At 39.1% G+C, this 24,802-nt stretch overlaps 1 protein-coding gene across 1 annotated transcript; it reads right to left on the reverse strand.

Moving 5' to 3' along the window:
* Positions 1-318: 318 nt before the first annotated feature.
* On the reverse strand, positions 319-12,414 carry LOC140190648 (gap junction beta-3 protein-like). Its single transcript, XM_072247406.1, has 3 exons — positions 12,264-12,414; positions 11,945-11,994; positions 319-4,421 (listed from the first exon to the last, which is right to left on the reverse strand). Exon 3 carries the CDS (start codon positions 4,393-4,395, stop codon positions 3,598-3,600), a length of 798 nt encoding a protein of 265 aa, XP_072103507.1. The 5' UTR covers positions 4,396-4,421; positions 11,945-11,994; positions 12,264-12,414; the 3' UTR covers positions 319-3,597.
* Positions 12,415-24,802: the final 12,388 nt, after the last annotated feature.

Raw genomic sequence — 24,802 nt, forward strand, 5'->3', positions numbered from 1 at the left:
TAGCCCTGATGAAGGGTCTCAGCCCGAAACGTCGACTGTACCTCTTCCTAGAGATGCTGCCTGGCCTGCTGCGTTCACCAGCAACTTTGATGTGTGTTGCTTGAATTTCCAGCATCTGCAGAATTCCTTGTGTTTATGTTTTTAAATAGGGTCAGAAACTTATTTCAAGGCTTTTAGCTTATCTGTGGGCTAGCTTCCTCTCTACTTCAGAGAAACAGGCAGAAGAATTAGGTCTTTTCTAAAGGAAGAAAGAATTCTGCCCTTTCTTAGATTAATTCAAAAACACATTTAAATTTTTGAAAATATTTTAATTCATTATTAATTTGTTAAACTGTACACAATATAAATAAGCAATGATAAATAGTGCATAACAATTAAAGAAAACTACAGAAAATTTGGCGTGTTTTCTTTAAATGACATTATTTTCATGGGAAAGTTTTGACATAAGTAATGCATTCAGCTCCACAGATGAAATATTTGATCCCTGTAACACCAAAGAGGGGATGTAAGCACAGGATGCTTTCAACAGATTATTTGTTTTCTGGAGTGTGAAAAATTGAACGATATTTTCATACCTCTGACTTTGTCCAAATATAATTTTCATCATAGTTAACATGAAAACAGCTAGTATCTTTATAAATAACATTAAATGTTCAGCTGGAATGTGAAATGGGCTGTGATCGGTAATCTGCACAGTGTTTTTTCCATTTACATTCAACTTAACAACTAGTCCAGTTTATTGAGTCTAACAGGTGATGTTTCCTTCATTGCAACTACTTTTTAAAAATAAATTAATTCTATGTACAAATATTGCGATATCCTGAACATATTAAAACCCCTTTCTAAACAAAAGCCTTCAAGTATTGCCGAAACTGATAGCTCTGTCCAAAATAAAGCTTTTATTCAATAAATGCAAAGTAGATTTTTAAACTTAGTCCTCAGTTTACAACTGACGTTGATTGGAAATTAAGATCAAAAGGTCCGATTTGCATCTCCAATTTCATAACTGATTGCAAATTGAAAATTAACCTACAATAGATTCATCTGTTTTTGTTTTTATCAATTTAACTTTAAAATGTGACTTAAATAATATTTTCCATTTCAACATTCAACTAGAGTATTGGACAGTACAAACAACAATATCTTTCATCAATCAGTTTTCCTGTATTGAAACAGAAGGACAATTTAAAAATCATTGACATATCTCAAGTAACTATTAAGGACAAGTTTTCATTCTAATCTCTACCTTCTATTGAAAGAGGCAAAACAAATTATGAGATGCACTATTTTTAGTTGTTTTGTAAATTCTGGCAGTATAAATTTAACAATTAACAAAGTAACCTCATAGAAAAATGCATGGAGAGATTTGATGAAGTATACAGTATTAACATAAACTATAAAATGTTCATTTGCTCTGCAGCAGGTATTGTTAATGTTATACATTTGACGTCAAAAGCATTGATGTATATTGCTGCTATGTAAACAGTTGAATTGTAAACATCATTTTTTCTTTGATTCAAATAATGTGTTAAAGTGAATTAAGCCAGTGGAATTTATGAGTTTGTGTTGGTGCCTTCATTGGCTCATGATTGTCTACAAGTGGCGTGGCTGTATTCGATCATCATACTTGCAGAAATTAAAATGGGCAAAAGATACATCAAGCCCATACTTCAGCTTGTCAACAAAATACTTTATGAATGCATGAAATCTATCATATTTTAGATTTATTATTGGAATATTCATTAAAATGTTTGCTGTCAAAGGATGAAATTTTATCACCAGAGATAAAGAAATTGACCTCTTTCAGAACATGGAATTATGATAATGGCACAATTCTGTCGCTCCTATGCCTTGATATTGCAATTGTTCCTGTCCCTGCAATCATTACCTTAAAGGATCTGCTGTACAACATACTACTGCTTAATTCTCTATCATAAATTGAGAAATTAGTCATTTCTAAAAAAAAAGTTTCAAGTATCAGTTTAGACAGTGAACATATGATAAAAATCCAGGTAACATTATTTCTATGAGTAAGAGCATTATTATAAGGTTTAATTGATCCAAAAAGGCTTTTGGATAACAGACACAACAGATTCTGCGGCTGCAGATTCTAGAGTATCACTCGCAAAATACTGTAAGAACTCGGCAGGTCAGGCAGCATCTATGGAGGGGAATAAGCAGTCCATATCTCAGGCTGAGACCCCTCCTCAGCCCCTGATCAGTCTTTGCATATTGGAAGCTCCTGATAAAACAAACTTTATTCTCAGCCAGTTAGGCAAATAAATTCTGCATGCTTGCTTCTGCTTAACTCTATTCCAAGTGCAAATATCTTGCAATTTTAGCATTACAGGTTTTATATGTGGTGATAACAGTAGAGTGGTCACGGTCAAATTCTATTCAACCAGAAGCCAGAACTTTAACTATTTTGTACTTTATGGCCTTATCTTTGTTTATTGTTCTAAAAGGCTGCTTGTAAATAAAATAATTTACAAGTAAGAGGTTGGCACGGACTAGAAGGGCTGAGATGGCCTGTTTCCATGCTGTAATTGTTATATGGTTATTATAATAGATAATAGTGTAACGGATCCAAGGCCAAGAGATTGCAACTGCTGTTTTAAAAAATCGCCTGTTGCTGATTCCTTTTAAAATATATCAGTACAAAAAAAGGTTGGATTTAAAGTGTTGACTCAAATAATTGAGCTTGTGATGATCTTGCTTTTAAGAAATGACTGCTAATGATTTTGTCAGAGCTATTGACTAGTATTGTGAAATTATGGCAGATTTGAAATAAGACCAGTTGAAATGGAAACAAAGTGCTTTGGCCATCACATTATTTCAATATGAATGCATTTATTTTTCTATGTTGGTTTCAGTAACCCATCTTCATAAATTCTTCTACTGGTGTTATCTGCAAGGTTTGGAATTTTCAGCAATAAATGAAAAAAAGTTTAAAAGTAAATGTAATAATTATTTGTCTAATTTCAAAATTTCATGCCCACGATAAACTTTTCTTTGAGCACTATTTTGGTAAATTTTCACTTTGCCCTTTGTTAATGGAAAAAAAGATAAATTATAAATAAAGAATCAATAATGTACATTTATTGGCCGACACGTGTTGTTGATGCTGAGATGGTAAGGGCAATACACATCTAGGCGCTGTAAGCACTCCCTGCATGTGAAGGTAGAAGACCCTACCACATACAGGCATCCATAGTGCCCCATTAATGCTTCGTCTTTAATTGTCCATTAAGAATTCCAAATGACAGGCATGAGAAAGATCCCTTTCTCTGAGACCCACACTAGAGAATCTAATCCATCTCAAAGAACTCCATAACATCTCATCCAAGGAAGCTTCAATATAAATGGTAGTAGATGCCCAGTTGATCAGATGTGTCATTTGTACAATGTTTGGTGCTATTATGATGTCACATACAGATTTAAAAAAGACAAATTGCAGTGAATATGTTCATATTACGTAGTATTACATAATATATTTTACAAATGACACATCTGATCAATTGCCAATTACATTGAAGCTTCTTTGGATGAGTGATTAGGGATTTCTTTTAAGCTTCATTGCATTCTTTAAATATTTAGTTACGCAGAAGAAAGATCTGGGGCTGAAGCACGAATGCAGTCCAATGATTTTTCATTATGCAAGTAATTTGTATGAGTGATGCTGTGGGCAAGATAGTTTGTCTTACTTTTGGTCAATACTGACCTTCTTTTCCCGCAATGCAACAAACAAAACCTGAAGCACCTTTTAGAGACCAAGTAGATCATTTCAGTCACGCTTATTACAATGCAAAGAGATGATGCCCCTACCATAAAATAGGTGAAGATCTTTTTCTCAGTTGGTCTGGCAATATAGCAGTCTACAACATTGGGACAAGGTGAAACTTCACATTTGACTAGGCGAGGCATATCAAAACTGTCATAGATTTTGTGGAGGATATACAAAAATGCAATTTCAATCACGGTTTTAAAAAATAGACTTATTAAGTAGGTCCACCAAAGCCCACCATGCTTTCTACCAGCATCCTCATATAGCTTAGTACTGGAGTCTGGATGCTTCAAATGGTACTTTCTCTCTTTGTCTTTTCTGTAGGCTACATGCATGACAACCAATAGAGACGGTGTAGAGATGAAGATCAATTGCAAGGCCCAGAGCCGGATGTGGGAGATGGGGAAAAAGTAGTCGAAGCAGACATTGGTACAACCTGGTTGCTTGGTGTTGCAGTCAAAATCTTTTTGGTCGTCACCCCATACTTTCTCTGCTGCTACGACGTAAACCAGCACTCGGAAGATGAAGACAACTGACAGCCAAATCCGACCAAATCCTGTAGAGTATTTATTTACGCCACTGAGGACACCTTGCAACGTCTTCCAGTCCATGGTATCTGGAAGTGTTAATCTTCAATCTACAGCAAAAAAAAAACACAAAGTCCACATAACGACTTATCCCATACAGTTGCAGCAAAATATTTCCATTTCCAAAAATGTACTCCATGTATGTATGGACTCTATGAAGTGATTTGGATTGCTGTGTGAAAATAGAAAGAGCACTTCTATTGTCTTTTACAAACCTTGCAAAAATAAAATTAAATTCCCAGCGCAAATTGTTTTATTTGTTGAATTGCACATTGCATTCTCTACAAATGGCACATCAGGTGGTGAATATTACTTCGAATATACTATTAGAATTTGATTTCCCCAGTTTTGGTACACCTTACTACCATTTTAGTCTAGGATCAGGACCCAGCATATGGCAGGACAACTGAGAGCTTCATAAAAATAAACAAGTTGGCCCCAATTTTGTTTTAATTTGAATTGGTGCTGCAGCCACTCATTAGTACCAAGTCGTGGACAAGATTGTATTGAAGAGCTAAAGGAACTTAGCCTTGAATATATCTGGACCAAACTTCTTCCTTTTTGCAATGTTAATAGGCTATTAGAACTGTAAGTATTTTCTTCACTGAAGGATATTGTTTTTGGTTGCCTCATTACTGGCTGTCTGGACAAGACCACCAGCAACAACTTGGTGAGCGGATATTTATGGACCAGATTTGGCCATCTGGACCCTTGTGAAGGGTTGCCTTTCTGCAGAGGAGACATTTGGAAAATCTGCAGAGTATTGCAGAAGTATTTGGAGTCCGTTGCCCCAGCTGACACTGCATTGAATCATGCAGTGAGCAAGATCACAATTCTTCTCATCGTTCGATGTGTCGAATCAGTTTAAGGTGCCAGGATGAGTTATATAAAATGTACATTCGGCCAGAGTGCATCCCTGCATCAAATATACAGAATCAAAGGTTCTATCAAGGAAATAGATTGATCTCAGTTCCTTGGAGTCAGTATGGAAAGACTGTGCTTTGCAGCAATCCTACAACTGGTCCCTTCTACTGAAGGTCTACCTGTGGAACCTTAATAGTGTTGGTTATTAAATTAATAACTTTCATTTACATTGCAACCTTACCCTGGGTGGCGGGGTGGAGATACGTCTCTACCAAAGGAGGTGTGAGGCGTTCTTCCCTCCACTAGCCTGCAGGTCACCTTTGGGAAAGGTGTAGCACCTGATTAGCCCCCCAATCAGGGTCATGTGAAGCCATGGGAGCCGGTAGTTGGTGGCCGTATGAGCAGCTGCTGCATATCACAAATCCTGGTTATGCAACCACTGGCGCCAGATAGACAATCTCCAAAGAGTATTGATAAGTGCTAGCGTCAACCATCTTGTAAAGACACTGCCCAGAAGAAGGCAATGACAAACTATTTCTGTACAAAAATTTGCCAAGAACATTCATGTTCATGGAATGACCATAATTGCCATATGACAAGGCACATAATGGATGATCCAGGTAAACTCACAGGGCCAAAATTTTTGAATCTACCACTGAGGAGGCATTAAGGCTGTTGAACAAACCTTGGAATAAAACAGTACATCTAAGGGAACAAACCAGATGAATAAATTCTGTGATTTCTTTGAAGGAAGTTCTAGAGCTCAGACTTCAGGCAGATGAAGCCATGTCGTTAACACTTGAATGAAGGAGATCATGGATTTAGAAGCTGCTTTTCCCAGCACTGTTTTTTTTGTGAGCAGACACTTGCTTTTTTTTTATTATTGTGAAATAACCTACAATGTTTTCTCTACTTTTCTTCTCATAATTTGTAGTTACGTGGCTGAGAAAACAGACATGATAGGGATATTGCTGAGGATCATTTTCTTCATACTTGAAGAAAAATTACTGCCATCCAGCATCTGTCAGCTGTGCATTAGGGCACATGCTTGAACTAAAATGCTACAACGTGCAGTCTTGTGGAAGTGAGTCCGGGTCAGATTAACAGATAGCAACTTGTCTATACATCCAAACATTAATTTTAAAATGATAAGATAAAAAAAAACACTGACTAGGTTCCTTGTTTGCATCACGCTACATCTAGATAATTGTATTGCCATCTAGATACTTATTTAATAAAATTCCTCAAACCATATCAAGTGATTAGGATTTTACTAGAGTTGATTTAAAGTAGAACTGGAAATGTTCTCTTTAGCTCTACAGAAGAATAGAAGGTGTATTTTTATACTGATTCTGTTGAATTCCCATCCAGTTAACTGAAATGACATCATCACATTGTGATTTTCTGGTGAGATATTGATATGATTATACATTTTTTATGATTTATAGGAGTGTGTTGAATTATTCCATGACACCTCAGATCGAAATGACTACAAACAATTAAATGGACTCAGTAGTATTTAGGTGTGCTCCCATGTAAAAGAATGCTAGCGATAATTATTGGGAAATTTCAAGGTGCATGCAATTTGCATAGTATCACTAAACACTCTGTAGAACATTTCCATGCTTTTAAATTTTGTTGCAGTAGGAGAAACAGATTTCTAACTAAATCTTTCTCAACTTGCAAGAGATGACACCCATTGCAGGGACGTTATTGCTAAAAATACTTTACTGCAAAATAAATTACATCAGAAAAGTACAAATGCCAAAGGAGGATATGCTTTCATTAAGGTGTTTTATGAAGCTCCCTGGTTTTGGCAGAGAAACGGTAGAATATAAATATCATACTTCCTCCTCTCATTCCAGTATAGAAGACATCTACCAAATTTAACTGCACAGTCTATTCCAAATAGTGAAGTGTGTGTTGCCTTGGCTGCCATATGACTATGACTATCAGCTGCCAGAATTATGTAGAGGAGAAAGATCATAATATGTCAGTAAGTTACACAATCTGACACCAGTCCTCTAGCAGGTAGCCTCGCCCTTTATCTTGTGGACAGCCGAACAAAGGTTAAACAGGAGGAAAACCTCTTCTCCAGCAATATTGTTTAAAGGTATTTTCAGACACTTAATATTAATTATTTATTGAGTTCTCCTGGCTGCTACTACAACTGAACAAATACGTTTATATCTTTGAAAAGTCCTTCAGTGTTGACTAAGTCAACGGGTTGTGGTGTGGTACTTTTGCCCAAATCAGTTGCTCCCAGATGTGGGCGTATGAGTGTCCACTTGGAGTAAACCATGACTGAGAGAATGATCAAATGCAGAGGTAATCTTTAGAAAAAGCAGGATGTAGGAGAAAGGTATTATTGCCCCTTATTCTGCAAGAATGTTAGGTGCATAGTTCAGTGGTGGTCATGAGTTTAGAAGAATGTGCTTGTTCTATTTGTGCGTTCAGAGACTTGTGAGTACTTTGAGGTGCAGATTTGAGGTTTTCAGCAGCGCTGAGTGTTTGAGGGTGTGATAGAATTTATGAACATCAAGCATGAGCCTTCCTAATAGTGATCATTGATTGGTGATTGATTGCAGAACATTGATCATCCTTACTGTACACTTAATAGGATTCTCCGTTCTGGATCACAAGGTCAAAGCCATTAAACGTTTTGTAGTAGTACAGCTACGTTTTGAGGACATGACTTTTGACATTAATTTTGCAACTATTTCCTCACGGAACATTCCTCCTTCACCTCTTAAGCTAAGACCTTCGGTGCAAAAATCAAAATAATGCATAGCCCACTCTATCCCATGATTTGCTGTGAGCTGTCTGGCAAATCTCGCCAGTAAACATCTGCTTTTGGCTGACTTTAAATAGTCTAAGATAACTTGTACTGATACTGCCACTTATGACACGAGGACCCTACAGAGGCAATTGGCACTCATGAATCTTGCTAGCTTGTACTGAACAACCATTGGTATTGGTTATTGTGCTCTTAGTGTATCAAAAGGATACCAGTTCATCCAAGATTAACACCCGCTTTTCCAAGCACTTTCCTCTTTAGCTCTAAAGTAAGTATTCTGAGTTAGCTTGAACTCTAGCACAAAATTAATATCCAAGACTGTTAGTCTTCCTGCAATTCTATCCAACATTCTTCTCAAGAGATGTTTGCCCTGCCTTCCATTGATTATTCTCTGAAATAAAGAAAGGGGCCTTGGCAAATAGAATATAGATTGGGGTAAATATTGGTATACATTTATAACTGGAGGAAAACATGAAGTACCATTGTAGGGACAAAGGTTGGCTATTAGCCCTGTTCTGCCAATGACTAATTTAAATTTCAACCTTTTTCATTCCATGTCTCTTAAATACAAGTTCATATGACCAGGTGACAACATGGCTACGCTGCTGGTCTTTCCAAAAACTATCATTAAGAACAAATTGATATCTCACCATTCAAACATGTTTGAAATGACTGCCTCAGCCTTTTGAATAAATATATTACTAAGATTAACAATTTTCATAAATGACACAAGTTAAATACTAGATAAACATTCTTCCTTCTTTGTGCTCTCCATTGAGAAAATACTGACTACTTATTCTTTGCTTTCTAAATTATTAGCAGCGGCTCAAACAACTTGATCCGGACAAGCTTTGCTTTCTTGACAGTCTGGTGATATAGTCAACTAATAAACCAACAAAGCTTGTAGTCAGTTAGAGTAACTGATAAACACTAGGCTATAAATGTATCAGTTAATCAATTATTAACCAACAAACTTAAATCTCAGTTTCAAAAATCTGTTAATCTGAAGGGTTTAACTTGCAGGTTTCATTTAATTGCAAGTTATGTTTAAATATTGATCATTCCTTCCAACTATTTACTGTAGGGAAAGAGTGTATTAATTATAATGGGGGGGGGAGGGGGAAATACTTTAACCTAAATCTCACTCCAGTTATTATCACATACAATGGACTTCTTAAGAATTTCATTTCCAATGCTGAATTAAAATTTGGCATAGATTTATTGATACCAGGCTGTATGTGTGGCCTTGTTTCCATTTTCCAGCTTTTAGGTTATATTATCTGCTTCCCCTTCTGAGCCACAATCTATTGAGTACATTCAATCAATCTTCAAACCCTTTTCAAATGATATAAAAAGCACTTTCTGCAGAGTGACCTCAATCTCCCCAAGCTTTTGTCTTAACTTTGTAGAACCAATGACTGAGCATACAAGGAAGCCATTCTACTTCATATATCCAAGCTAGGTGTTAATGCTCCTTTCCTGATGTTTCTTCCCCTGCTTGCTTATGACTAAACATGTCTACTTCCTTTGGAAGGATTTATCTTAGCTGCTTCTTATTCCTCAAGATGGCCTTGACAACATCTACAAAAATGGAAGCAGGTTCCTTGTGAACATTTTAAATGGCCAAATCAGTCCCTCCTCCATTTTTCATTACCCTTACCAGCTTTGTCACTTCATTTGTCCAAGAGATAGAGTGGGAGTTGACTTAACTTTCTCCAGGATGCGAGGTGCAAAGTCATCAACTTTGCAATTTAACCACCAGTTCATCTCTCTTATTAATCAGTCTTTTTTTTCCCAATCCTGAGACAGATTGGTTAGTGTTCGATGCCAGATGTCATAATCAAACATGAATTGAGCTTTTGACCATGGGCACCTTAATCACAAAGACCTACATACTCCTACCTCATTGAGATTGCCTGCTGTGGCCTTTATGTATAGCCATCTGCAAGTGAAGCCATCATAGGCTGCACAGTTGCATGGTGGTTAGCGCAACACTTTACAATACAGGTGACCTGGGTTCAATTCCCGTCACTGCCTGTAAGGAGATTGTAATTTCTCCCCATGACCACGTGGGGTTCCCTCCAGGTGCTCTGGTTTCCTCCCCCAGTCCAAAGATGTACTGGATGGTAGGTTCATTGGTCATTGTAAATTCTCCCGTGTTTAGACTAGGATTAAATCAAGGGATTACTGGGTGGTGTGGTTTGAAGGGCTGGGGGACTTATTCCACACAGCATCTCAATCAATCAATAAGTAAGTAAATAAAAAGTATCTCCAAACTAAAATGCTTTAATCTTCTACCTTTGTTTTTCCTCTTCCACACTATAAGTTTTAATTAAAAAAATGCAATCAATGCCATATCTTGGATCAAGACCTGCTCTAGCATTATACCATAATTACCAATGAATGTTAGTTGCTATACCATATTGAAAGTTTTGTCATTGTTCTTAAACCATCCAGAAGCATTACAGTTCTTAATATCTGTAGCTTTTCTACTGTGTTTCTCCATTTCCAGACTCTTAGTAGTTTCCTCCCTTTGGCTTACCATTCGTGGTTGCATCTTCAAGTGACAACTTACATGGTCTGGATTATTTTCCCTAGGTTTCTACCGGTCACCAATATACTGTAGTTAATGTTAATGTCAACAGGACTAAGACCAGTATGATTCAAGTTCTTTAGGAAATTGGCAAGGTTAGTATTGCTTTAATCCATCGTACAACTCTCCATCACTTTCCCACATTCCATGCCATAGATAAGTTTATGTAAACGTACTCCCTTTAGCTCATTTTTCTGAGAGATGTGGTTTGAAATTCCTTTCTGAGACCTTACTAATGGCAACCACCAATCTTCTTTGAAGCAAAGTTTATTTATTGAGATACAGTGGGGAATAAGCCCTTCCTGCCCCTTGAGCCACGCTGCCCAGCAATCCCCCAATTTAATCCTAGCCAAATCATGGAGCAGTTTACCAACTGGTACGTCTTTGGACTGGGGGAGGAAACCAGAGCACCTGGAGGAAACCCACATGGTCACAGGAAGAACGTACAAACTCCTTACAGGCATACTGGAATAGTACCTGGCTCACTAGTACTCTAAAGTGTTGTGCTAACCACTACACTACCAGGCCATGCCACATGACCAACCCTCTGTTGGCATAGAATCCACTTTATCTAGTGGGTCAGTGAAATGCAGTAGAATATTTTAATGAGTAATGGGATCAGTAATGATGCTGTGATGATTGAAAATGCCTACATGTTGCAGATTCTTACTGACATCAATGTGCATGAAGATTCAGCCTGAATGGAACTGAAGAGCATTCCAGATCAGTGGCAGTCCCAGAAAATCACCATGCAATGATTTTATAAATAGTATTAATTCAAACATTGCAAATTCCATTTCCAAAATAATTTTTTAATAGTCCTTCCATTGTTTAAGCTTCAACTTCCTTGACATGTACTACTGAATTCCTTCTTAATTTCCTTCTTAATGTGTTTGATTCTCAAGGTAGATTATAGACTTGGCAGTTAACAAATCTTTTCAAATTCTATGCCCCCAGTTGAAATAATTTCACAGTACAAATATTTCAAAATCAAAACACAAATAGAATTAAGAATAAACATAGGGTCCTTAAAAGGTAATTCCATTTAAAAACTGAACTGTGATATCACTACTTCACTTTGAACATCAAGGTACAGTATTCACTAAAACAGTCGGTAAGAGGAAATTGAGTTGTTGCAACATATAGTTGGAGTGACAGGGAGAGGCCCCTTTGCAAAAGCAAGAGTACGTGGTTGTCGTGCAAATCTTACCTAACACTGCTTTCTACTTTCCCTGTGATTCATTGTGTCACTTTAAAGAATTATAGTTAACCTTGTTTGAAGTAAATTAATTTGTCTTGAGAAATACAGTATTTCTTACCAGAATTAACTGTGCCTTTAATTTAAGGATTCTCTATGTACCCGGTTTGCCTGAAAAATAAAGTAAGCTTACTTTTAATTACATCAAATATAGAGTAATAATTGAACACGTAATGTAATCAACAACTGTCTGAAAAAAATAATGAGTTCTTTTTCTTTTGAACATATGGCCTTATTAGAAGTATAAATTCAAGAAATGTAAATTATACTTCCAAAATCAAGCTGTATATTCTTTCCAATTGTAAATTTTTAACTTATAAATTTCATGACACGTGCTGATGAGTATTTTTTTAATTCAGAAGATAAAATGAAAGACTTACAAGCAAACAGATCTTTATAAGTTTAATATCCTCAGGCAGAAGCAGCAAGCAGTGGAAGTTCCAACTCAACAGTATCTGTAGTGAACTCTCTAAGAAACTTGCTCAACTGAGCTTTGCACAGGGCAATCTGACACTCCAGTTTCTTCTTATTTCTTTCACTGTTCTGGGGCGGGACTAAGTAATGCTGCCTTTATACAGAGTCAGGTGACAATATCAGCAACTCTTAAAGCAACGTCAACATTTCATTGATAAGTGACGAATAATACATAGTTTCCGCTGGGTATGGCACCTCCCACCACTCACACTCCCCATGAGTAAAATAAGTGTTAGTGTTCCATTAGTAAGCATCTCTGATTATTTTATCTCCAAGTCCTTTGGCATACTAATTGCTGTAGATTCATATTAAAATATGGTTGAATAATTTCTAAAGTTTGAACTGAGCTGTCATCATAATTTTATCTATCTTCCACTCTTAAACTTGTTTTGAGTGGACGTGGACTTAAAAGCAATGAGAGGTGTGTCTGTACATATTACTGTGTTGTGATTGCAAATGCTTTGGCCATTTCTGTCAAATGCAAACATTGGAAACTTATATGTGCAGGTGGTTGGAGAATTGCTTGAGAACTGGAAAGTAACATTTTGTGCCTATTGTGAAATTGCAAAACCGAATCCAGCATTTCACAAAGGCGATTTGCCTTTGTGTGATAGACTTCGTCTGAGACCAGAGGTCCACTCCAGCTACTCCCAACTTCAGGTTTATGGACTCAGGCTATGTCCACACTATGCTGGATAATTTTGAAAACAAAGCTTTTTCTCTTCGTTTTGACCCTCTGTCCACACTAAAATGGTGTTTTCATCCCCGGAAAACGGAGATTTTCAGAAACGGTCTCCAGAGTGAATAAATCTGAAAACGCCCAATATCCGTTGTAGTGTGTATGGGGTAAATGGAGAGATTTAAAAAAAGCTGTCATGACAACACCACAACAACAATGCTTACTCTGCTTCTGCTTGGTACTGCGCAAGCCCCACCGTACGGCTGTTATAACGCACAGTTGTTGTGAACAGCATGAGAGTTAAATTGTAAAGTGAGCTTTTTTGACTATTTTTAAAATGTTTTATACGTTTAACAAGGTGCTTTATTAATGCAACAGAGTTAGTCAGTATTTCAATGTTTGCCGTCACCCGGGTCATACTCTCCGTGAACTCCCTGTCGGTTGCCTCCATATACTCCAGTATTTGTTTTTTTAGTTTTAAGTCCTCCTGTGCGAGAGCCAAGAGCAATTTCCTTAAAGTTTTTCTACTCTGTAACTGGACAAACGCGCACCAAGTATATCGTTTCCTCTTCACTTGTTTTCTGTGCGTCCTGCGCATGCCCAGTAGGAGGAGATTCGCCCAAATATCCGTCTAATGTGGACGGAGATATTTTGAAAAATGCTTAGTGTGGGACGCCTGTCGGTTTTACTCGAAACCAGCATTTTCAAAATTATCCGGCGTAGTGTGGACATAGCCTCAATTTCATTCCGAGTGCTGATGCTTGCTTTATTATTTGCATGATTTGATATAATTCATTTTTTTCCCCCTCCATACATAGGTTATTGGACTTTTTCAAAATTGGGTTCTTTTGGATTTCTTATTTTGTGGCTGCCTGATAAGCAGAAGGATCTAAAGGTTATATGATTTATTCATACTTTGATAATAAATGTACTTTGAACTAATTCAGCCAACACTGAGTATATGCTTGAAATGCTTGCCTATCCCAATGTCACTCCATAGATCTTGATCCAGCTCTCAGTCTCATCCACATCTGTGTTTGATTCCCAGATTGATTCCCGGGATGGCAGGACTTTCAGATGATGAAAGACTGGATCGACTAGGCTTATACTCGCTGGAATTTAGAAGATTGAGGGAGAATCTTATTGAAACGTATAAAATTCTAAAGGGATTGGACAGGCTAGATGTAGGAAGATTGTTCCCGATGTTGGGGAAGTCCAGAATGAGGAGTCACAGTTTAAGGATAAAGGGAAGCCTTTTAGGACCGAGATGAGGAAAAACTTCTTCACACAGAGAGTGGTGAATCTGTGAAATTCTCTGCCACAGAAAACAGTTGAAGCCAGTTCATTGGCTATATTTAAGAGGGAGTTAGATATGGCCCTTGTGGCTAAAGGGATCAGGGCGTATGGAGAGAAGGCAGGTACAGGGTTCTGAGTTGGATGATCAGCCATGAGCATGCTGAAAGGTGGTGTGGGTTCGAAGGGCTGAATGGCCTAGTCCTGCACCTATTTTCTATGTTTCTATGTTTCTATGTTACAGTAATGTCTGAATCTCATTCTTAGACCAAATTGCTTTGTCTAGGACCTCTCAGCCTAAACCATGATCCTGATCCTTTGCTGAAGTTAAATCTTCTCATTCTTAATTCTACCCTTTTGTACATATTTCATAATTCTAATGATATTCCATGACTAATCTTCAAATCCTGATTCCAGTTTTCTGATCAATCCCTAAATATTCCCAACTGGTCCAAAATCTACTCACAAATGGTATATTTTTTAATCCATTCCTTTAGACTAACTGGGAAGTTGATATGGCCTTGGTGGCTAAGGAGACTGGGCCTAAGGAGCTGGATTACTGAATTGCGTTTGTCCTTTGGCAGTGGGAATGTAAAGGGCCAGCCTTTCCCTTGGATCAGCCAATGGAAAGCATGAACCAGGATGAAGATTGTGATAGGCTAGCTGGTTGTCATGAGGACAGGTTGCTTTTGCCTATCCTCAGTCCAACAATCACCTCAGACTCTGTCTCACCGCTGTCCTCCTCCTCCTTATATTGGCCACCTCTTTTCTCAACTCTGAGTCCTGATGCAGGGTTCCAACTTCAAAGGTTGAAGATTTTGGCAACGCGTTGATCACTGAATTTCTCTCTGTAACTTGTCCACATTAGAGCCACACTTCCTACTAATTCGCATTCTGGCTTGACCATGGAATTGGAAGGTGGACTGTCCCTTGTATATGCCCGATGTCTCTCTTTTGTTCCATCTCCCCCAATATGGTGTATTAATATTTTATATATGAAATGAATGAATACTGATCCAAATGTCTGAGCTCAAATTCACCTGTCCAATAACTTTCACTTATTCTTACAGTCCAAGTGGACTTCCCTTTGAAGAGATGCAGCTCAAGTTTGAGTAGTATTAGTCATTCCAGGCACTTGCATTAGCTGAGGTGAGCATCCAATCATAAACATGGGGAATATTGAAACCTTCTTCATTAAAATATGAGGCAGCACAAATTTAACAGACCAAAACTTCTGAGGGAACTGGAGAAGGGAAAAACAGGTATTTGATAGAGACTGGAACTTTGTGTGGTGGGCATAAGGTATGGGAAGGGTAAGGAAAGGACTGGGAGAGTGGTGAATGTGCATGCTTGATATAGAACTCACATCCAGATTGCGATGGTCATCACACCAAGAAGTTCTCAGTGGACTTTCCAGAGTGACGTAAAATTGACATTATTGTGCTTTATTTCTGAAAAGAGACCATAGGCCATAAGACAAAGGAGCAGAAGTTGGCCATTTGGCCCATCGAGTCTGCTCCACCATTTTATCATGAGCTGATCCATTCTCCCATTTAGTCCCACTCCCCCGCCTTCTCACCATAACCTTTGATGCCCTGGCTACTCAGCTACCTATCAATCTCTGCCTTAAATACACCCAATGACTTGGCCTCCACTGCTGCCCGTGGCAACAAATTCCATAGATTCACCACCCTCTGACTAAAAAAAATTTCTTCGCATTTCTGTTCTGAATGGGCGCCCTTCAATCCTTAAGTCATGCCCTCTCGTACTAGACTCCCCCATCATGGGAAACAACTTTGCCACATCCACTCTGTCCATGCCTTTCAACATTCGAAATGTTTCTATGAGGTCTCCCCTCATTCTTCTAAACTCCAAGGAATACAGTCCAAGAGCGGACAAACGTTCCTCATATGTTAACCCTCTCATTCCCAGAATCATTCTAGTGAATCTTCTCTGTACCCCCTCCAACATCAGCACATCTTTTCTTAAATAAGGAGACCAAAACTGCCCACAGTACTCCAAGTGAGGTCTCCTTATAGAGCCTCAACATCACATCCCTGCTCCTATACTCTATTCCTCAAGAAATAAATGCCAACATTGCATTCGCCTTCTTCACTACCGACTCAACCTGGAGGTTAAACTTAAGGGTATCCTGTACGAGGACTCCCAAGCCTCGTTGCATCTCAGAACTTTGAATTCTTTCCCCATTTAACGACAGGATCATCCACCTTATTCCTTATGCTGCATACATTTAAGTATAACACCTTAAGACCAGTATTTGGTACTTTTCGCTTTGATTTCACTGCAACTTTATTGCACTGCAACTCATCTCAATGGCTACAAATTTGCCCCATCAGAGAAAAACTATTGTCTTTTGTAAAAGAAAACAAGAAAGTGAAATAGAAATTCTCATCTTAAATATTTAGATCTTGCCTTTTATATGTGGATTTATCAAAGGTTCTGGGGAAACGTAAATATATTACATCAATTACATTATGATTATCTGACCATCAAGTTAATTCTTCATGGAGTTTGGAGAGCTATAATTTTTGTTCTGGAGCCTATTCTGGCTATACTTCTCGCATTTTCAGGTTCTGAGTGTTCAAGGAATAATTCTATAATCTTTCTATCGTTTCTAGCTGCTAGAGGCAAGATTTATTTTCCTAGCACCCCAGAGAGACAGAATCAAACACATTTACCAAGAACCTTTTAATTAGTTTGGACAATAACTTTAGATAGATTTTTGCACCACAAGGCTTTGGGGATCAGACCATGAAATGGAAAAGAAGCCAATGATGAGGTCAGTTATAAATTTGTTGAATGGTGGATCAGACTTGAGAATCTCTATGGCTGTCTCCTGCTTAAGTTCTTGCACAGTAATCTTATTCACTGTCTGGATGTCAGTTTTCTCTATTCCATGTAAGTATTACATCCATCTGCTATCTATTCCATATATTTTAATTTTTGTTGAACTTATCCATCCAACCAAGAAACTGGAGATTATGGGAGACTATTATACTTCACTATTCACAGAGAGCCCAGGAGCCCCGGTCTTGGACTTTGAGAATGAAACAGTGATACAAGGCATTCACTGTGTCTTCTGTTAGTATCAGCATTATTTTGTTAGTGGTAAAGAGAATAAATCAGTGGTACCCACGTTGTCCATTGCAGGCCTTAAAAAATAATGGTGAGTTGCACACTACAGTCACTGAGTCTTCGATTAATCTGCAGCTCCTTGGATATTTGTTGTATGGGACTCAATTAGACTGTTCATCTAAATAGGTTTATATATAGACATACCAAAAATTTCAATGTCTCCCCTCCCCGTGTGATTCCCATCTCTTTGTGACAGCCCTTTCTGCAGTTAAAACAGGAAGAAATAGAAAGGGTTCTTTAAGTGCTGGCCTGCTTCTTAGCATTCAGCATGACCCTGCTTTATGAACTCTGAACTTTGCACCTCGTGGGAATTGTACAGGTTCTGGTTGGTCCATGACTCTCTGTGTCAACCATCACAGTGTTGCCTTAAATGAATTTTGTCTAATTTCTTAAATGTTCCCAGATCATAGTGAGCTTTTGTTTTGTAAATATAACAAGGCAGTGAGATCAATTTTCTAGTGAAAATAATTTAGTTTTGTCATTTATTAGCACGTTGAATGCCTGGATATATCCATGAAACTTCAATTGTGTAGTTTGCCCCGTCTTTCCTCACTTATCAATTTGGCCTTTGCTACTCTCTATTTGGTTACCTATATTGTGCATTTTCGATATTGTACATTACACAAACTTTTTCCTTTATATTCAGTTTTATTCTTATTTTCTCACACACACTAGATGTGCCATTATCACCTCGATTTCTCTTGCTTTTTGCATTTTCCTGGATTCCATTAATCATTGTTTTCCAATATTCTGTTTCGATGTTTATCATTAAAATGCTTTCCATAGTTTTATTTAATACCATGTAAATCCCATTTTACATAATCAATTTTACTTTGTTTTTTCAATTAAGTCACAATATTTTATGATCGCTATTGTCCAGATGTTCCAAGACACTTACGACTCTTAATTGATCTATTGCGCAACTTTTCCAGTAGGGCTCCCTCTAGTGGAGGGATTCCCAACCTTTTCTATGCCCTGGACCAACACCATTAAGCAAGGAGTCCATGGACCCCAGGTTGGGAAACACTGCTCTAGAGCTATTCTTAATTTATACTATATTCCACTTTGGGTAGATAGGAATCAATTTCCCCCGGGATCAATAAAGTATGACTATGACTAAACCCTGCACACAGAGTTAAGTTTCTACAGATGAAGGACCTTGACCTGAAATACCACCTGTTGGTTTCCCTCCGCAGATGCTGCCCGACCTGCCGAATTCCTCCAGCAGTTTGATTTTTGTGGCAGATTCCAGCAGCCACAGTTTCTTGTGACTCTGAAGGTTCTTCTTCCTCCTCCTCTTCTATTAGCTCGACCTGTCTACATGATGTAATTGAGTCATCCAAGATTATCATTCCACTATTTATGCTCTATTCATGCTTTTATGTAATTTCTTCCCAATTTTTCCAGCATTAGGTGAACTGTGCTAAACTCCTATCAGTGTGACTAATTTCCTATTTTCTAATCTCATTTAGTTACTCCTCAATGTCATCCAATTCATTTATTATTATTTAATATAAGATATCTCTTCATCTTTCCCGTTAATTTAGATTATACTGTAAGTACAATCTTTTCTATCTTATCCCTTATATGTACTGTTATTTCAACAATACCCATTTCTCCTCTATAGATTATTGATTCTAGTTTTCCAGTTTGATTTTGGATGTTAAGTACAAAGTTCTGGAAGCTTCTTACTTTATGGTTAACAGGCGTTCATATTTTTTTCAAAAACATCTTTTATGCTTCTTTTTTGTCTGCTGACTGTTCATACTATTTTCATTCTATAGTTTGACATAGTCTTTTCAGGTTTTAAATATAGGCTTCCCCCTCTTATTGGTTTTGAGTGTTGTTCATAACCCTATTTAACCCTTCTGCTCAGACACAGATGCCATTTCAGCTCTGAAGGGGTCTGCATGTTGGTGTGGCTCCTTTGCATCCCATTTTATGTGTCTGTGTATTGTAAATTGGAACTTTTTCTGATGACACAAGCCATTCGGACATACAATACTGTGCAAAAGTCTTAGGCATGTATATATAGCTAGGGTGACTAAGACTTTGGCACAGAATTGTAGTAATTTTATGTATTGCTCTTTTTAGATGCCACAAAAAAAATCAAAATTTCATGACATATGTGAGTGATGATAAACCTGATTCTGTTATGGGTCTCTATTGTGGACTGAGAGTGGGATGGGAGCAGGGACAGGAGAATCACGGTTGGGAAAAGGGAAAGGGAGAAGGGGAGCAAGTGGGAAGCACCAGAGAGACATCTTGTACTGATCAATAAACCAATTGTTTTGCATCAAATGACCTTGCCTGGTGTCTCAGGGCTTGGTGTGTCTACACCCATGTCACCCCCACCCCACCCCTGGCACTCCTTCTCTGTCGCCTGTCCCCACAACCCTCCCGTGGCACTCCACCCTTGCCATTCCCAACATCTCATGCTCCCGCCAGATTTACAAACTCGCTTTCTGCTCCAAGTCGGCAAATACTGTACTGTGCAAAAGTTTTACCCAGTATATATATATGTGTCCAAGACTTTTGCACAGGACTGTAGTTTTACATTAATAATATTTACATTTTTAACTTCTTTGGACTGGTGTACTGTTGGTAAGAACATATGCAAGTAAAAGGAAGTGAGAAAGGGCAGATTCATCATGCGTTAAAGTTTCTTCCAAGGAAATAAAATCTTAAGCTGATTCACGACCCAGTGACACCAAAACAATTCGTCTCTGTATTCTGCCAGACTTAGATTAAAGGATTTTTCAGTCTTACTCAGTCAAGTAAAATGTGTTATTTTACAGCAGTCCAAATTACACAATGACAACAAGAATATTGCATCATTCACTAAGTAAGCAGTCTTTCAAGGGGTTGGAGATTATTAGCCAAGAAATCAAAGCACGTAACTGCAGATAATATAAATTAGGTTTGGTCTAATTTAAATATCTTGAGCTTTGTATTGCTTAATCCATCATTCCAAAGCTTTTGTGATACTTCCTGTATTCTAAACTTTGCCATAATCTCAGTTATAGCTGGAAAAGATGTAACAATTTGGGTGAGTTATGTTTGATTAGTTTTACCAACGGTACACACTGGCATGGATGTGGCAGGTATGTATGTGAATTGTGTACTATAAAATATCTTAATCTACTGATATCAATTGTCTTTGCTTTGGTTTCATTTGATTACTTTTCATAAATAAATGGCACAATAAAACCTTTAGAATATTATATTTTAGCAACACACATCAAAGTTGCTGGTGAACGCAGCAGGCCAGGCAGCATCTCTAGGAAGAGGTACAGTCGATGTTTCAGGCCGAGACCCTTTGTCAGGATATTTTCCCCAGATTAATTTGCTCCCTTCATTATTTACATCTTTCTACCTGGACCCATCACCGTCATTAATTGCAGCACATGGATAAACTTTCACTCCCAGACCAAGCAGAACAGATCTCTTGCCTGCCCATTACTTGCTTCCCTTTAGCGTCAAAGTACTACGCAAACGGGTGGAGGCAATTGCGCAGTTCATTGGTGTTATAAAACATGGCATTCAAAAAAAAATCAAATGTGATTCATTAACAATTGCAGTTGATTATGTAAATAATCAGTGCAATATAAATAAATATATTTATATTGCAAGCCATCAGAGATGTTATCTGCAGGGAGGGTACATTAAATGTCTCACTGCTCTTAATGATACTTGGGACCTGACTGAGACATGATGCATGCAGCTTGAAAGTACTTTTTAAAAAAGGAAATTTTTTTGTCATGCAGCAGATATAAATTCTTAGATTACAGAGCTGGAGTGGCATCTGTGTCCAAACAGGGTTAAGTAGGTGTACAAAACCAATAAGATGGGGATGCTTGTAGTGACAAGCTAAAGAGGGTAGGTAAAACTACAAAAGAAGAGCAGGACGAACAGTCAGCAGTCAAAAGGAAGTTGTCACTGATGTTGAAAAAGGAGGATAACAAAGCCTCACCTACTGCCATAGGTTGGTATTATGCAGTCTCTGTTCTCTCCCTTCAGCGGCATGCCCTTCTTCTTCTTGAAGCTGCCAAAGCTCAAACTCTCAGGTTCCCAGAACCCATCCTGCACAGTCCAGAAAGCTCACCAACCCCTCAACTTTCTAAGGAAGCTGAAGAGAGCTGGACTACGCACATCGATAGTAACGGCCTTCCACAGGTGTGCAGATCAGAGTATCCAGACATGCTGCTTGTGTGGTACGGAAACAGCACTGCGGCAGACAGGAGGGCTTTACAACGGGTGGTTAATATTACCCAACGCATCACTGGCATCAGCCTAGCCACCATCAAGGGCATGTATACAGAAAGGTGCTGAAAGAAGGCCAGAAATATCAAAGATCAAAGTAAATTTATTATCAAAGTTAATATATGTACCATGTACAGACCTGAGATTCATTTTCTTGCAGGCATGTAGGATGCAAACCACCCTTCTCATAGACAATTTGTCCCACACCCATCTGGGAAGAGGCTATGCAGTATCCACGCCAGGACTATCATACTCAAAAAAGCAGTTACTTCCCCTAAGCTGTCAGGTATTAGGTTACCCTACTATCACTACTTTATCTTTTCCTACCAGAGTTACCTTAGGTACAGGCACTCCCATACTGAGCGTCACTTCATGTACGTATATCCATATCTATGTATAAAGCAAATCTTATTTATTTGTGACAGGGTCCTGAGTTACCCCTATGAACTGCGCTTTTGAAGAGAGAGAGAGAGAGAGAGAGAGAGAGAGAGAGAGAGAGAGAGAGAGAGAGAGAGATATTTAACACCGACATCTTGTTTTTAAGAGAGAGAGAGATGAAGACTGCTCACAGTTTGCTTATACTTCCTACAAGGACATTGCCTGCTTGTACATTCTTACAGAAAGAGAAGGGAGGAGCTGTTATTTGTGAGGCAGTTGGTACTCAGCACGGGGAGTTAAATAGAAGGTCAGATGATAGACATCAGGCATATGGTTTTGGACACTGAATGCGCTTTGTTGTGCCCACAGAAAAAGTGGGTTTTAGAGGATCGATCAGGCGGATCGATCAGTGGCTCTCGTAGTGTGAACAGGGCATGACCGGTGGGGAGCTATTTGTGACCAACCCTTGGCTGGGTTGATAGCTCCACCACAGAAGAACAATCCCCTTTCTTGTGGTCACAGTCGATGACTTCTAAAGGATTTCAGAGGACAACGGGAAGATCGACAGCATCAGCTCACCTGAAGAATCAAATCTCTCCCTCTCTCTCGCTCCATCACTACTCAACTGAATACCACGAACTGAACTGAACTTTACTCATCATCGTAAGACTGTATCTATTTACCTCTAGACTTGAATAAGTTTGTTTTTCATATAATTCCACACTTACCGATATACTTAATTATATATAATCATTGTTAACCTGTTTTATATATCTGTATTTATATTACTGTATTGCGTAGTTACTAATAAATACCATTAGATAATAGCAATACTGGACTCCAAAGTGTTTTCCATTTCTCCTGGATCTTTAACCCATCACAGGGTACGTGACATATTTATACTTATTATTTTTTTTAATTGTGTTGTTTATGCTTATTGTGTATTTTTATGCTGCATTTGACCTGGAGTAATATTTCATAAGACCATAAGACATGAGCTGAATTAGGCCATTCAGCCCATCAAGTCTGCTCTGCCATTCCATCATGGCTGATCCTGGATCCCACTCAACTCCATACACCTGCTTTCTCGCCATAACCTTCGATGCCCTGACTGATCAGGAAACTATCAATTTTCGCTTTGAATGTTGTCATAACGGGGGGGGGGGGGCTTTGGTGGCGGACGCAAGTGCAAGACACAGACACTGAAGTACTAAGAACAGGACTAGGTTTGTCAAGAAAGCAAGGGAAGAGGGGAAGAAAGGGCGCTGCACAAGACACAGGCCCTGGATGAGGCTAGGATACAGGGCCTGGGCTAGGACTAAACAAGAAACACAGAACCTGGACAAGGAACTAGGAACAAAGAGCCTGGACTAGTGACAAGGAACTCCGGAACCAGAGCCTGGACAAGGACCCAGAACTTGGGTCTTGGCTGGGACTCGGAACCGGAACTCGGGTCTAGGCTAGGACTCGGGACTAGGACCTTGGCAAGCTCAGGACGTGGCTACAGAACAGGATGAGAACGCAAAACCTTAACTTGGACAGGACGAGGTTCTTGGACGTGGCTTGGACAGGATCAGTTTCTTGGACGTGGCTTGGACAGGACGAGGTTCTTGGACGTGACTTGGACAGGACGAGTTTCTTGGACGTGGCTTGGACAGGACGAGGTTCTTGGACGTGGCTTGGACAGGAGGAGGGAACCCCAGCACCGGGCTGGGCGAAGCTCATGGACAGGATGAGAACACAAAGCCTTGACTTGGTTGAGCGAGACAGTATCGCAGAGCCTTGGTCGAGGGAGAACAGGAACGCAGAGCCTTGGTCGAGGGAGAACAGGAACATGGAACACAGAGCCGTGATCCCTCCTTGGAAACAGGACGTAGGACCAGGACTCATACACAGAATGCTGAACGCGACGAGACGGTTCCCAACACAAGGTAGCCGCAAATGGCTGGACCTACCTAGCAAATGCATGGACACAGAGATGGTTCCCAACACAAGTTAGCGGCAAATGGCTGGACCTACCTAGCGAAGGCGTGGCCACAGAGACAGTTCCCAACACAAGGTAGCAGCAAACGGCTGGACCTACCTATCAAAGGCGTGGACACAGAGGCGTTTCCCTTCTCAAGGTAGCGGCAAATGACCAGACCTACCTAGTGAAGGCATGGACAGAGAGACAGTTCCAAACAACGAAATACAGTTCCTTATCTAGGCACAGCAAGGTTCCGGTCTTGCTCTGACGGTAGAACTTGACAGCGATACAGGCGAGGATGCAGGCGAGGTTGCAAGCAAGTCTTCAGACCAAGGCTTCAGGCAGAGGTTGCAGGCAAGGCTTCAAGCAGAAGGTGAAGGGAACAGTCCAGCAACTGAAGCTGAATCCAGGAGCTGTTTATGTAGCCAGCCCAAGATGAGAATCACACACAGGACAAGGGAAAACTGGAAAACCTGGAATAAGGATTTTTGGACTGGACTGTGAACTGGAATGTGGACTTCACAGACCGGACCATGACAAATATACCCATGGCCTTGTCCTTCACAGCTGACTGTGGCAGAACATTCCATAGATTCACTGCTGTCTGGCTAAACAAAATCATCCTTATCTCTGTCCTAAAGGGTAGCCTCTCAATTTTGAGGCAAATTCTCCTTTACATTTGTGTTTGGGTGGCGGGGTGGAGATATGTC

Source organism: Mobula birostris, chromosome 30 (genome assembly GCF_030028105.1).
Source record: "Mobula birostris isolate sMobBir1 chromosome 30, sMobBir1.hap1, whole genome shotgun sequence".
In the NCBI taxonomy this organism is placed as follows: Eukaryota; Metazoa; Chordata; class Chondrichthyes; order Myliobatiformes; family Myliobatidae; genus Mobula; species Mobula birostris.